The sequence below is a fragment of the Nerophis ophidion genome, linkage group LG07, assembly GCF_033978795.1.
Source record: "Nerophis ophidion isolate RoL-2023_Sa linkage group LG07, RoL_Noph_v1.0, whole genome shotgun sequence".
Taxonomy (NCBI): Eukaryota; Metazoa; Chordata; class Actinopteri; order Syngnathiformes; family Syngnathidae; genus Nerophis; species Nerophis ophidion.
Window position 1 is genome coordinate 72,509,918 of NC_084617.1, and position 15,633 is coordinate 72,525,550.

Consider the following 15,633-nt stretch of genomic DNA (forward strand, 5'->3'; position numbering starts at 1 on the left):
TCAATAGTGGCCTTCAGCTCTTCAGCATTGTTGGGTCTGGCATCTCGCATCTTCCGCTTCACAATACCCCATAGCTTTTTTGTGGGGTTAAGGTCAGGTGAGTTTGCAGGCCAATCAAGAACAGGGATACCATGGTCCTTAAACCAGGTACTGGTAGATTTGGCACTGTGTGCAGGTGCCAAGTCATGTTGGAAAATGAAATCTTCACCTCCATAAAATTGGTCCGCGGCAGGCAGCATAAAGTGTTCTAAAACTTCCTGGTAGACTGCTGCATTGACCCTAGACCTCAGGAAACACAGTGGACCAACACCAGCAGATGACATGGCACCCCAGACCATTACCCATTGTGGAAATTTGACACTGGACTTCAGGCAACGTGGATTCTGTGCCTGTCCTGTCTTCCTCCAGACTCTGGGACCTTGATTTCCAAAGGAGATACAACATTTACTTTCATCTGAAAACATAACTTTGGACCACTCAGCAGCAGTCCAGTCCTTTTTGTCTTGAGCCCAGGCGAGACGCTTTTGACGTTGTCTACAAGGAATGCGACAGCTGAAGCCCATATCTTGCATATGTCGGTGCGTGGTGGTTCTTGAAGCAGTGACTCCAGCTACAGTCCACTCTTTGTGGATCTCCCCCACATTTTTGAATCGGTTTTGTTTGACAATCCTTTCCAGGGTGCGGTTATCCCTCTTGCTTGTACACTTTTTTCTACCACATCTTTGTCTTCCCTTCGCCTCTCTATTAATGTGCTTGGACACAGAGCTCTGGGAACATCCAACCTCTTTGGCAATGACATTTTGCGTCTTGCCTTCCTTCTTTAAAATATCAATGGTCATCTTTTGGACAGTTGTCAAGTCAGCAGTCTTCCCCATGATTTTGTGTCATACAGAATCAAAACGAGAGACCATTTAAAGGCTTTTCCAGGTGTTTTGAGTTAGTTAGCTAATTATAGTGCGGCACCAGGTGTCTTCAATATCTGACCTTTTCACCATATTCTAATTTTCTGAGATGTTGAATTTAGGGTTTTCATTGGTTGTCAGCTATAATCATCTCCCTTTTGGCAAAAAACACTTGAAATGTATCAGTCTGTTTGGAATGAATGTATACATTTTACAAGTTTGACTTTTTAAATGGAATTAATGAAATAAATCAACTTTTTCATGATATTCTAATATGACCAGCACCTGTATAGTTTTTAGCATTCAATCAGACATTATTGTAAGGTTTTGTATTAGTGTTCCAAAAAATTGGATATACTGGCCCCCAGACACATTTTTTTCTCAAAATAATTACACATACAGGAAGACACATTTTCTTGTATACATTTAAAATTTCTCCATGCTTCTGTCATGAAACGAACCAGACCAGAGATCATTTGTAGATGGACTGTGTCTCAACTCTCAACAGTCTTGGTGTGTCTGCATGGTGTGCACCAGGATTTGGATGATAGCGTGTAGACTTACCAAGCAAACACACCAAAGTACAAGTTAACCCCGTGCAAACAGAGCCTGACTTAATGAAAGCAGTCGATAAAGTCGACATGGTCAGAGAGATAATACCTCCTTGTCGCTCCAGTTTAAGTGGAGAAATGGGGCCTGTTGGTCTCTAATCTTCACTTGACAGCCTTTGAGGGGCCCCACACGCCGCCTCTTGCTGGGTGCAGGTGACATCACTGGAGGGTGGTTCTCTTTCCCTCCTTCCTGGCTGCTCTTGTCTGAGATAACACAAACACCATTAAAAAACAGGTTGTACAGGCGAACAGAAACAATACTAAATAACATCAAATCCATCATTTCAGGAATATTGCACATTTCAGACACTGCAAGTCTTTATTTTTTCATCTGACTTTGCTATGGTGCCACAACACATCAATGTTTGCATTTATGTTCTCATCAAACTGACACAATGCATTGAACACGTCTTTAATCAATGAAATCGATTTGTGAAAGGAGCGTCGATATTTCATAGCATTTCAAGCATCATAAATACAAACTGTGCTATGGATTTTGTGTAGTACAATAAGTAGAGTTTATATAATTATAAAAGTGGTGAAGAAGGAAAATAAGAACTGAGAGATAATTGAAAATGCTTTTCTAGGATCTGCAACTAAATGCATCTTTTTAAAAACTTCAGAGAAAAAGTGGAACTTTGTCACTTTTTAGCTCTAAATTACTGTTTTTAAATTGAATTTGTGCTTACGGACTAAGGCTGCACAGTCCTGGAAAAAAATGTAAATCACGAATTAGAATCCAGATGGCGATTCTCTGGGACGAAATACACACACACTTGTCCTACCCTGGGTCGGGCCGGTAAAAGGCGTGGCAACAGGAGCTGTAAGCACATTCCGCCTGAGTCTCCTCTCTTGTCTCCTGGCTGTTCTTTCCTCCACTCTCAGATGCCAGATGTTCGGGTCGGCAGCAACATCATCCATGGCCTTTAGATATCCTTAATGCTGTTTTTAGCTGCTCTTTGTAGCGCCTCTTCTACCCTCCAGCAGAGTGCAGATGAAAGTGAAGTGGGCCAAAAAGCTGCACCCTACCAGGTGGCCGGTTTGTAGGCGTCCTTATCACATGCCAGCCATCCTCACCTTGTGCTGGGTGTTTGTTGCCTAATACTCCTAGAGTTGGTCCTTCAGACTTCTACACTGTTTATAGTGGCTGTGCCTCCCCCCCCCCACATAGTCAAATAGAGTCGATGAAAAGAGCATTCACTCCATTCATTTAATTCCCGCTATGGAACAATTGTAGCCCGATTTTAAAACCGATGGGACACTTTTGTTGCCTGTCTGAAGGCGAGACATACACAATCCAGTTCATTTTCATGATTGATTATCATCCCATGCCTAAAGGCAACCCCACAACCCCAATCCATCCATTCATCTTCTTCCGCTTATCCGAGGTCGGGTCGCGGGGGCAGCAGCCTAAGCAGGGAAGCCCAGATTCTCCTCTCGCCAGCCACTTCGTCTAGCTCTTCCCAGGGAATCCCGAGGCCTTCCCAGGCCAGCCGGGAAACATAGTCTTCCCAACGTGTCCTTGGTCTTCCCCGTGGCCTCCTACCGGTCGGACGTGCCCGAACTACCTCCCAGGGATGCGTTCGTGTGCCATCCTGACCAGATGCCCGAACCACCTCATCTGGCTCCTCTCGATGTGGAGGAGCAGCGGCTTTACTTTGAGCTCCTCCCGGATGGCAGAGCTTCTTACCCTATCTCTAAGGGAGAGACCAAACTCATTTCGGCCGCTTGTACCCGTGATCTTGTCCTTTCGGTCATGACCTAAAGCTCATGACTATAGGTGAGGATGGGAACGTGGATCGACCGGTAAATTGAGAGCTTTGCCTTCCGGCTCAGCTCCTTCTTCACCACAACGGATGGATACAGCGTCCGCATTACTGAAAACACCGCACCGATCCACCTGTCGATCTCACGATCCTCTCTTCCCTCATTCGTGAACAAGACTCTGAGGTACTTGAACTCCTCCACTTGGGGCAGGGTCTCCTCCCTAACCCGGAGATGGCACTCCACCCTTTTCCGGGCGAGAACCATGGACTCTACTTGGAGGTGCTGATTCTCATCCCACTTGCTTCACACTCGGCTGCGAACCGATCCAGTGACAGCTGAAGATCCTGGCCAGATGAAGCCATCAGGACCACATCATCTGCAAAAAGGAGAGACCTAATCCTGCAACCACCAAACCAGATCCCCTCAACGCCTTGACTGCGGCTGGAAATTCTGTCCATAAAAGTTATGAACAGAATGGGTGACAAAAGGCAGCCTTGGCGGAGTCCAACCCTCACTGGAAACGTGTCCGACTTACCAATGCGGACCAAGCTCTGACACTGATCATACAGAGAGCAGACTGCCACAATAAGACAGTCCGATACCCCATACTCTCTGAGCACTCCCCACAGGACTTCCCGAGAGACACAGTCGAATGCCTTCTCCAAGTCCACAAAGCACATGTAGACTGGTTGGGCAAACTCCCATGCACCTTCAAGGACCCTTGAGCTGGTCCACAGTTCCACGACCAGGACAAAAACCACACTGCTCCTCCTGAATCCGAGGTTGGACTACCCGGCGTAGCCTCCTCTCCAGTACACCTGAATAAACCTTACCGGGAAGGCTGAGGAGTGTGATCCCACGATAGTTGGAACACACCCTCCGGTTCCCCTTCTTAAAGAGAGGAACCACCACCCCGGTCTGCCACACAACACCAATCTCCCAAATAAATACCCTTTGATTATTTACATGATTCACAGGAATAACCTTTATGGCTGAAAAAACAAAACAAAAAAACCCCAGAAGGAAGGATGAATCAAATATTTGAATAAAACAAAGGAGAGACCCCAATAAACATCATCTGATTTTTTCCACGTCATTAATTAACTTTTTAAACCTATAAACTGACTGTTGACAAATGAAACTTTAAATATCGAGGCGCTGACTTACCAGACAAATAATCTATTGCGGCGATACGTCTTCCATTGTTATCGTCTTGCCTTGGCATCGGCTCACAGCCCTTACTCTCCTCCACATCCATCAAACCCTGGAATGCAGTGGAAGGAGAGTTCAGATTGAAAAGCACAGACAAACGTCCTCAGCTGAATGTTTTGACAAATTACTTTTTAAATGACTCAAGATACGTCGCTTAAAAGACGAAAGTCACTTAAGTGCACAAGTCAGGAGTAATACACTTCATCGTGAAATGTTCATTTAACACATAAAAACAGGGTTTGACCTTTTTAAGTCTGATGATTAAGCATAGATTCATCAGACTTAAAAAATGCCGGTGTGTAAGTAACAGGAATGTTTAGGATAAACACACATACTGTAATTGAAAACAAAGATAAACAAATATGTATTGTTGCATTTGAACAACTGTATTGTTGATAATAGAGGTAAATTATTGGTATTGATCATTATCAATAGTGCTATTTCTATTGGTATTTGTATTGCTCCATTTGTAGTGTAGTAACGCTCACTGTCATTTCTGTATTATTTATTTATTTTGCTAACTGCTTCTTTGTTATCACTTTTACCATTATATTTGTACATATCCTATTTGCTGATGTTGCTCTATTGTTGTTGTTGTGTTTGCTGTTGTTTTTGTCTCTCTGTCTACCGTTTTTCCTTGAATTGCCGCCGGGTATATAGTATGCACCTGCCTTGAATTACTGCCGAGTCAAACTCGTTTCGCCAAATAATTAGCATATGCCTAGAATTTCCACCGGGTCAAACTCGTCACGTCACGAGTGACACTTCACCTGTCATCATTTTCAAAATGGAGGAGGCTGATTTCAATCATTTGAAATCGCATAAAGGGAAGAAGATTAAGAGCTATTCAGTAGGATTTAAGGTCCAAGCTATTGAATTTGCTAAGAAGAACAGTAAGCAGCTATGTTTTATTAATATACCGTAGCTGCGTGTGTCAAATATGAGTTATTAAATGACTCCCGCCTCCTGGTGGTAGAGGGCGCTAGTTATCCTTCTTGCGACTACTCGGGTGCAGAAGAAGTGACAACAAGCAGCAAGAGTGAGCAGCGATTGTTTGTTTTCCTCTCGCTTGCACTTTTAACATGGAGGATAACATATCAAAAATAAAAGTTTTTCTAAACTGGACTTTCAATCGAAGCAGGAAGTAATAAAAGAAGATCTCCATCGAGACAGAGGGACTTTTAAAACTGAAGAAAGATAAGGAAGACTTCTATAAACAAGTTATCGATGCTTTTGATCAGAAGGAGCTGTGCATGGACCTCATTTATAAGTAACGGTAAGACCATAATAATGTTTTTTTATTAAATGTGCTTTTCATGATGAGGTAATATTTTCATGATGAGCTAATATTTTCAAAAATTAAAGTTTACCTATTTGAACATTAAGTATATTGTCTTTGCAGTCCATTCAAATTGAATATAAGTTCAAAAGGATTTGCAAACCATTTTATTCAGTTTTTATTTATGATTTACACGACGTGGCAACTTCAGTGGTTTTGGGGTTTGTAAATTGAATTGAAATGGTTTAATAAACAGTAGTTTGTTGATAATGTATTTATCCTGTGTTAATAATAATAATATAATAAGAGGTTTTATTTGTAAAAAAACACTTTAGGTTGAGCAAACAACCTCAAAGTGCCACAGTGTAAAAAAAAAAAAAAAAAAAAAAAAAAAAAAAAATTGTAATAATAATAATAATAATAATAATAAAAGTATCATAAAAATAAATGAAATAGAAAACTAGAAACACCCCAATAGCTAGAACCAGCATGCATTTCTATAAAAAGGCTTTTTTTAAAAGATGGGTTTTTAAGCCTTTTTTTAAAAGCATCCACAGTCTGACGTGCCCTCAGGTGGTCAGGGAGAGCGTTACACAGACTGGGAGCAGCGGAGCAGAAAGCCCGGTCTCCCATAGTTCGTAGCTTTGTCCGTGTTATACTATAATCTTGCTCAACAAATTAAATGCAAAATCAATGCTGGTCTTGTATTAGCTCCGTATCAAAATGATACCAAATGTCTATTAGCATTCTCGCCGTCCTGCCACTGTGGTTGATGGCTACAGCAATAATCATTGATGGACTACAACAGGGGTCGGGAACCTTTTTGGCTGAGAGAGCCATGAAAGCCAAATATTTTAAAAATGTATTTCCGTGAAGAGCCATATTATATTATTTAACACTGAATACAACTAAATGTGTGCAATTTTTAAAGTAAAACCAACATTTTTATAGTAAAATGAGTAATTATTTTTAATAACATTGTTATTTCTTGAACAGGTGCGGTAAAAACGGATGGATGGATTAAAATGCATGAGAATGTTTTATATTTTGAACGTTATTTTTAACATCGTGATTACAGCCGAATTATTCATTACTTATCGTGTTAATGGTTCAAGAACCTTTTTGGCTGAGAGAGCCATGAAAGCCAAATATTTTAAAAATGTATTCCCGTGGAAGCCATATTATATTTTTTAACACTGAATACAACTAAATGTGTGCATTTTTTTTAAGTAAAACCAACATTTTTAGAGTAAAATGAGTAATTATTTTTAATAAAATTTTATTTCTTGAACAGGTGCGGTAAAAACGGATGGATGGATTAAAATGCATGAAAATATTTTATATTTTCAACGTTATTTTTAACATCGTGATTACAGCCGAATTATTCATTACTTATCGTGTTAATGGGTCAAGAACCTTTTTGACTGAGAGAGCCGTGAAAGCCAAATATTTTAAAAATGTATTTCCGTGAAGAGCCATATCATATTTTTTAACACTGAATACAACTAAATGTGTGCATTTTTTAAAGTAAAACCAACATTTTTAGAGTAAAATGAGTAATTATTCTTAATAATATTGTTATTTCTTGAACAGGTGGGGTAAAAACGGATGGATGGATTAAAATGCATGAGAATGTTTTATATTTTCAACGTTATTTTTAACATCGTGATTACCAGAGGAATTATTCATTACTTATCGTGTTAATGGGTCAAGAACCTTTTTGACTGAGAGAGCCATGAAAGCCAAATATTTTAAAAATGTATTCCCGTGGGAGCCATATCATATTTTTTAACACTGAATACAACTAAATGTGTGCATTTTTTTACAGTAAAACCAACATTTTTAGAGTAAAATTAGTAATTATTTTTAATAACATTGTTATTTCTTGAACAGGTGCGGTAAAAACGGATGGATGGATTAAAATGCATGAGAATATTTTATATTTTGAACGTTATTTTTAACATCGTGATTACCAGCCGAATTATTCATTACTTATCGTGTTAATGGGTCAAGAACCTTTTTGACTGAGAGAGCCATGAAAGCCAAATATTTTAAAAATGTATTCCCGTGGGAGCCATATTATATTTTTTAACACTGAATACAACTAAATGTGTGCATTTTTTTAAGTAAAACCAACTTTTTTATAGTAAAATGAGTAATTATTCTTAATAACATTGTTATTTCTTGAACAGGTGGGGTAAAAACGGATGGATGGATTAAAATGCATGAGAATGTTTTATATTTTCAACGTTATTTTTAACATGGTGATTACCAGCGGAATTATTCATTACTTATCGTGTTAATGGGTCAAGAACCTTTTTGGCTGAGAGAGCCATGAAAGCCAAATATTTTAAAAATGTATTCCCGTGGGAGCCATATTATATTTTTTAACACTGAATACAACTAAATGTGTGCATTTTTTAAGTAAAACCAACATTTTTAGAATATAATAAGTCTAATTCTTTTTAATAACATTGTTATTTCTTGGACAGATGCAGTAAAAACGGATGGATGGATTAAAATGCATTAGAATGTTTTATATTTTGAACGTTATTTTTAACATCGTGATTACCAGCGGAATTATTCATTACTTATCGTGTTAAGCAATGTCAGCTAAGATTTATCTGAGAGCCACATGCAGTCATCAAAAGAGCCACATCTGGCTCTAGAGCCATAGGTTCCCTAACCCTGGACTACAATAAACTGTCGAGCTGCGTCTGGATACATGTCTCACCTCTGGACTTTGACAGCTTAATAGAGTCTTCATTTTCTGTTGTGGAATGTCGCAGGACTCCAGCGAGCTGACGCTTGACCTTCTTTTGATCTTTATCCGAGTAAGACCGGACTTTTCTGGGGCAAAATACAGAGAAATGCTTTGTTAAATGCGATTACTTTTTTCCCTGTTAACTTGATTATTGTACCCAAATGCTCACCTTTGTTTGGGGTAAAACTTTGCAAGGAAATGTCCAAATCAGAAGGCGTGAGAAAATCGAGAGGGGCAGAACTATTCCTTAAAACAGGAGCAGAGTCCTCTTCTGAAGACAGCAACATTGTGTCCGTCTGGTCTGTCTCCTTGACATCAGTGGACATCTGAAATATCACATCAAAATAAACATGATTACCGTATTTTCCGGACCATAAGGCGCACTGCCGATGAATGGTCTATTTTCAATCAATATATAAGTTGCGCCGAATTATAGAACGCATTAAAGGAGTCATAATATTGTTATTTTTAATTTAAAACACTTCCTTGTGGTCTACATAACATGTAATGGTGGTTCTTTGGGAAAAATGTTGCATAGATCAATCAATCAATCAATCAATGTTTATTTATATAGCCCCAAATCACAAATGTCTCAAAGGACTGCACAAATCATTACGACTACAACATCCTCGGAAGAACCCACAAAAGGGCAAGGAAAACTCACACCCAGTGGGCAGGGAGAATTCACATCCAGTGGGACGCCAGTGACAATGCTGACTATGAGAAACCTTGGAGAGGACCTCAGATGTGGGCAACCCCCCCCCCCTCTAGGGGACCGAAAGCAAAGGATGTCGAGCGGGTCTAACATGATACTGTGAAAGTTCAATCCATAGTGGCTCCAACACAGCCGCGAGAGTTCAGTTCAAGCGGATCCAAGACAGCAGCGAGAGTCCCGTCCACAGGAAACCATCTCAAGCGGAGGCGGATCAGCAGCGTAGAGATGTCCCCAACCGATACAGGCGAGCGGTCCATCCTGGGTCCCGACGAGCGGTCCATCCTGGGTCTCGACTCTGGACAGCCAGTACTTCATCCATGGTCATCGGACCGGACCCCCTCCACAAGGGAGGGGGGGACATAGGAGAAAGAAAAGAAGCGGCAGATCAACTGGTCTAAAAAGGAGGTCTATTTAAAGGCTAGAGTATACAGATGAGTTTTAAGGTGAGACTTAAATGCTTCTACTGAGGTAGCATCTCAAACTGTTACCGGGAGGGCATTCCAGAGTACTGGAGCCCGAACGGAAAACGCTCTATAGCCCGCAGACTTTTTTTGGGCTCTAGGAATCACTAATAAGCCGGAGTCTTTTGAACGCAGATTTCTTGCCGGGACATATGGTACAATACAATCGGCAAGATAGGCTGGAGCTAGACCGTGTAGTATTTTATACGTAAGTAGTAAAACCTTAAAGTCACATCTTAAGTGCACAGGAAGCCAGTGCAGGTGAGCCAGTACAGGCGTAATGTGATCAAACTTTCTTGTTCTTGTCAAAAGTCTAGCAGCCGCATTTTGATCATCTTAAAGGCCTACTAAAATGAGATTTTCTTATTTCAATCAATCAATCAATGTTTACTTATATAGCCCTAAATCACTAATGTCTCAAAGGGCTGCACAAACCACAACACAAACCACTACGACATCTTCGGTAGGCCCACATAAGAGCAAGGAAAACTCCCACCCAGTGGGACGTCGGTGACAATGATGACTATGAGAACCTTGGAGAGGAGTAAAGCAATGGATGTCGAGCGGGTCTAACATGATACTGTGAAAGTTCAATCCACAATGGATCCAACACAGTCGCGAGAGTCCAGTCCAAAGCGGATCCGACACAGCAGCGAGAGTCCCGTTCACAGCGGAGCCAGCAGGAAACCATCCCAAGCGGAGGCGGATCAGCAGCGCAGAGATGTCCCCAGCCGATACACAGGCGAGCAGTACATGGCCACCGGATCGGACCGGACCCCCTCCACAAGAGAGAGTGGGACATAGGAGAAAAAGAAAAGAAACGGCAGATCAACTGGTCTAAAAAGGGAGTCTATTTAAAGGCTAGAGTATACAAATTAGATTTTCTTATTCAAACGGGGATAGCAGGTCCATTCTATGCGTCATTCTTGATCATTTCGCGATATTGCCATATTTTTGCTGAAAGGATTTAGTAGAGAACATCCACGATAAAGTTCGCAACTGGAGAAAAGCCCCGCCTCTACCGGAAGTCGCAGACGATGACGTCACATATTCACATTGTTTTTAATGGGAGCCTCCAACAAAAAGTGCTATTCGGACCGAGAAAACGACAATTTCCCCATTAATTTGAGCGAGGATGTAAGATTCGTGTTTGAGGATATTGATAGCGACGGACTATAAAATTTTTTTTTTAAAATTAGGACAGATTCCGATGTTTTTAGAGACATTTACTAGGATAATTCTGGGAATTCCCTTATCTTTCTATTGTGTTACTAGTTTTAGTGAGTTAAATAGTACCTGATAGTCGGAAGGGTGTCTCCACGGGTGTGTTGACGCGCAGTGTCTCAGGGGAGTCGACGGCAGCTATGGACGACACAAGCTCAGCTACAATTTCCCCATTAATTTGAGCGAGGATGAAAGATTCGTGTTTGAGGATATTGATAGCGACGGACTTTAAAAAAAATATTAAAAAATTAGGACAGATTCCGGTGTTTTTAGACACATTTACTAGGATAATTCTGGGAAATCCCTTATATTTCTATTGTGTTGCTAGTGTTTCAGTGAGTTAAATAGTACCTGATAGTCGGAAGGGTGTCGCCACGGGTGTGTTGACGCCAATGTCTCAGGGGAGTCACGGCAGCTATGGACGGCACAAGCTCAGCTTTTCTCCAGTAAGAGGCGACTTTTTACCACAATTTTCTCACCGAAACCTGCCGGTTGACAAGTGGTTGGGATCCATGTTCGCTTGACCGCGCTCTGATCCATAGTGAAAGTTTCACCTCCAGGAATTTTAAACAAGGAATCACCGTGTGTTTGTGTGGCTAAAGGCTAAAGCTTCCCAACTCCATCTTTCTACTGTGACTTCTCCAATATCCATCCCATCCATTTTCTACCGCTTATTCCCTTTTGGGGTCACGGGGGGCGCTAGCGCCTATCTCAGCTACAATCGGGCGGAAGGCGGGGTACACCCTGGACAAGTCGCCACCTCATCGCAGGGCCAACACAGATAGACAACATTCACACTCACATTCACAGACTGGGGCCAATTTTAGTGTTGCCAATCAACCTATCCCCAGGTGCATGTCTTTGGAAGTGGGAGGAAGCCGGAGTACCCGGAGGGAACCCACGCTTTCACGGGGAGAACATGCAAACTCCACACAGAAAGATCCCGAGCCTGGAATTGAACCCAGGACTGCAGGACCTTCGTATTGTGAGGCAGACGCACTAACCCCTCTTCCACCGTGAAGCCCCCTATAATTAATTGAACAAATTGCAAAAGATTCAGCAACACAGATGTCCAAAAAAACTGTAATTATGCCGTTAAAGCAGACGACTTTTAGCTGTGTGTGTGCGCGCAGCGCTCATACTTCCTAAAAACCCGTGACGTCTTGCGTACACGTCATCATTACACGACGTTTTCAAGACGAAACTCCCGGGAAATTTAAAATTGCAGTTTAGTAAACTAAAAACGCCGTATTGGCATGTTGTAATGTTATTATTTCATCATTGATATATAAACTATCAGGGGTAGTAGTGGGTTTCAGAAGGCCTTTAAGGTACCCTAAGGTTTTTTGTTAAAGTAAAGCCAATAATGCCATTTTTTGTGGTCGCCTTTATTTAGAAAAGTACCGAAAAGTATCGAAATAATTTCGGTACGGGTAGCAAAAAATTGGTTCAGGTACAACACTATATCTTTTTTTTTTCTTATATTTTATTTTACTGTGGTGGGCCAACACAACTTGAGCTGCAGGCCTCAAATGTTGCATACTCCTCAGCATGTCTGGTTGTATAATGACGTTTCAAATTGTATTCATTGTGCACCGCAACTTTCTCTGTGCAAATAAGATACGTCGGGGTTTCCCCTGTGCTCAACAAAGAAATATTGCATCTCCCACTTTTCCTGGAATTGTCACAAACCTTTCTCTTAACTGTGGGCTTTAAAAAAAGACATGTTTGGGGTTGTGGAATATATTTGTATTGAGCCGACGCACGGAGAATAATGTTATTTCCGCAATGTGTGTCGTTCCGCTTTTCCTCCCGACAGCAACACGGCGGGATAATAGCCGGGAAATTACTGGGACAGCGAGCGCAGAAAAGTGACGGCCTCATATAGAAATATATGCTGTGTTCATCGTGTGAGGCAGTGCAAATTAAACAATAAAAAAAACTAATAACGGTTTTAATTGCTCTAGGTTATCGGGGACTGTTATTACTGACGGACAGGTGTCGCGGTGTGACTGCAGCCAGCCAACGTTTCTGTCGCTTTCACTCATTTGCCGCTTTTCCACTGATGCAGGGGTAGGCAACCCAGAACGTTAAAAATAGCTATTTTGGACCCAAATAACACAACGCCGTCAAGCGCCATTCATATAAAACTCGGGGGCCGGACTATGTGTGTCGTTCCGCTTTTCCTCCCTACAGCAACACGGCGGGATGATAGCCGGGAAATTACTGGAACAGCGAGCGCAAAAAAGTGACGGCCTCATATAGAAATATATGCTGTGTTCATCGTGTGAGGCAGTGCAAATTGAACAATAAAAAAAAACTAATAACGGTTTTAATTGGTCTAGGTTATCGGGGACTGTTATTACTGACGGACAGGTGTCGCGGTGTGACTGCAGCCAGACAGCCAGCCAACGTTTCTGTCGCTTTCACTCATTTGCCGCTTTTCCACTGATGCAGGGGTAGGCAACCCAGAACGTTAAAAGAGCCATTTTGAACCCAAATAACACAACGGCGTCAAGCGCCATTCATATAAAACTCGCGGGCCGGACTATGTGTGTCGTTCCGCTTTTCCTCCCGACAGCAACACGGCGGGATAATAGCCGGAAAATTACTGGAACAGCGAGCGCAGAAAAGTGACGGCCTCATATAGGAATATATGCTGTGTTCATAGTGTGAGGCAGTGCAAATTAAACAATAAAAAACACTAATAACGGTTTTAATTGGTCTAGGTTATCGGGGACTGTTATTACTGACGGACAGGTGTTGCGGTGTGACTGCAGCCAGACAGCCAGCCAACGTTTCTGTCGCTTTCACTCATTTGCCGCTTTTCCACTGATGCAGGAGCAGGCAACCCAGAACGTTAAAAAGAGCCATTTTGGACCCAAATAACACAACGCCGTCAAGCGCCATTCATATAAAACTCGCGGGCCGGACTAACATTAAACTTTCATATTAAGGTGGGGGCCACAAAATAACGTCTCGCAGGCCGCAATTGGCCCGCGAGCCGCGTGTTTAGACTTATGCATTACATCAGGGGTGTCCAAACTTTTTCCACTGAGGGCCGCACACGGAAAAACTAAAGCATGCGGGGGCCATTTTGATATTTTTCATTTTCAAACCTTTAATTTACCTTTAGGAGTCCCAAGGACCATTAAGGGTCTCAGTTAATAAAATGTTAAAAATAAGTCAAATTTTTATTATTAATTTTTATTTAAAGCTTACAGTAAATCTCTATATCTACTAAAAAATAAATAAAAAAGTTTTATGCTTTTCTGGCAAAAACATCTTTGTTTTTTTAATAGTAAAACTGAAATATGCAGTATTTAGTCATTAGAGCCCTAAAGTAAACAAAATACCATTGAATATATTTGGTATTCCAAAGGTGCCCCACTCAGAAAGTGATATATTTTATTAGTTTTTTTTTATTAAACTTTCAACACTTAAATTACGAGATCAACTTCAGATATATCTGTCGATTTTGACGTTTTAACTATTATTTTGCTTGTTTTATGCTCTTTTGTCAAAGAAAATGTTGTTTTTATATGGCAACTGCACAACATATGCAATATTTACCACATAAAACATTTTAAAGTGACATTTTTCAACTAATTGGAGCTTTCAAAATATTTCATTATAACATGGATTTTTTTTGTCATTATTTTTTGTTTCGTGCAATGGCAAAAAAAATAAAAATTAAATAATTGATTGATTGAAACTTGTAATTAGTAGATTGCACAGTTCAGTACATCCATCCATCCATTTTCTACCGCTTATTCCCTTTTGGGGTCGCGGGGGGCGCTGGCGCCTATCTCAGCAACAATCGGGCGGAAGGCGGGGTACACCCTGGACAAGTCGCCATCAGTACATATTCCGTACAATTGACCACTAAATGGTAACACCCCAATAAGTTTTTCAAAATATGTTTTTTACATGGTAAAATAAAGACAAAAGAAAAAAAAAACAGCCCGCATGGCAGCTTTCTGTCAACATTGCAACTTGTTCTCGTTAGATTTCACCTCATTCCAATATTTTTAATGTCCTTTTTTTTATTTTTGCAATAGCATTTCCAGAATGAAACAATTAGCTGCAGGCCGCAAATTGGCCCGCGGGCCACACTTTGGAAACCCCTGCATTACGTGAAGGACAATCACGTGGTTCCATTTGAGAGGTTCACGTAACCTCGGCAGGTGCGTTCAAAGACACGGCACGTTCTATGAGTAGGATGGAAAAAAACACGCAAATTGACTGTACTACGTAAACTAAAAGCATTCAGAACAAAAAACAATCATTCCATTTTCTACATTAATGGTTGAATTCAAAAAAAGAGAAACAGTTGCTATTCTAGTGACTAGGTTATGGTAGAAAGGCGACAGTTCGTACTCACCCTTTAGGCTGACAGTAACGGCCATTGTTTAATTAAAAAACACCCCCAATATAATAGTATTAAAATGTTTTAACCCGCAAAACCAACCACTTTTTTACTGTAAACAACAACATAAATACTAAACGCACGACTGAAACTACGATCACAGCACCGACGTCTGCGCGTGCCCGCATCCTTCCGCGACAAACGTTTGTTTCAAACGCTTACAACACTTCAAAAAAACAAAAGTCTCCCGTGCTTGTAAAACGTGACGACCTTCGTCAGGCTCATGGCCGACACGTCTGACGTCCATTACAGTTTTATGTTCATTACAG

General features: G+C 41.1%; 1 protein-coding gene across 3 annotated transcripts in view; it reads right to left on the bottom strand.

The window, feature by feature from the left end:
- Positions 1-15,633, bottom strand: part of LOC133556801 (uncharacterized) — a 34,293-nt gene that overhangs the window by 18,373 nt on the left and 287 nt on the right. For 2 of the 3 annotated variants that reach the window (XM_061907080.1, XM_061907082.1), the window contains exons 2-5: positions 8,705-8,861; positions 8,506-8,621; positions 4,448-4,544; positions 1,563-1,717 (exon numbers count right to left, since the gene is read on the bottom strand). In XM_061907080.1, the coding sequence (XP_061763064.1) occupies positions 1,563-1,717; positions 4,448-4,544; positions 8,506-8,621; positions 8,705-8,861 (525 nt within the window). Of the gene's footprint in view, positions 1-1,562; positions 1,718-4,447; positions 4,545-8,505; positions 8,622-8,704; positions 8,862-15,319 lie in introns of all 3 variants that reach the window. The other variant, XM_061907081.1, reaches the window with a different exon arrangement.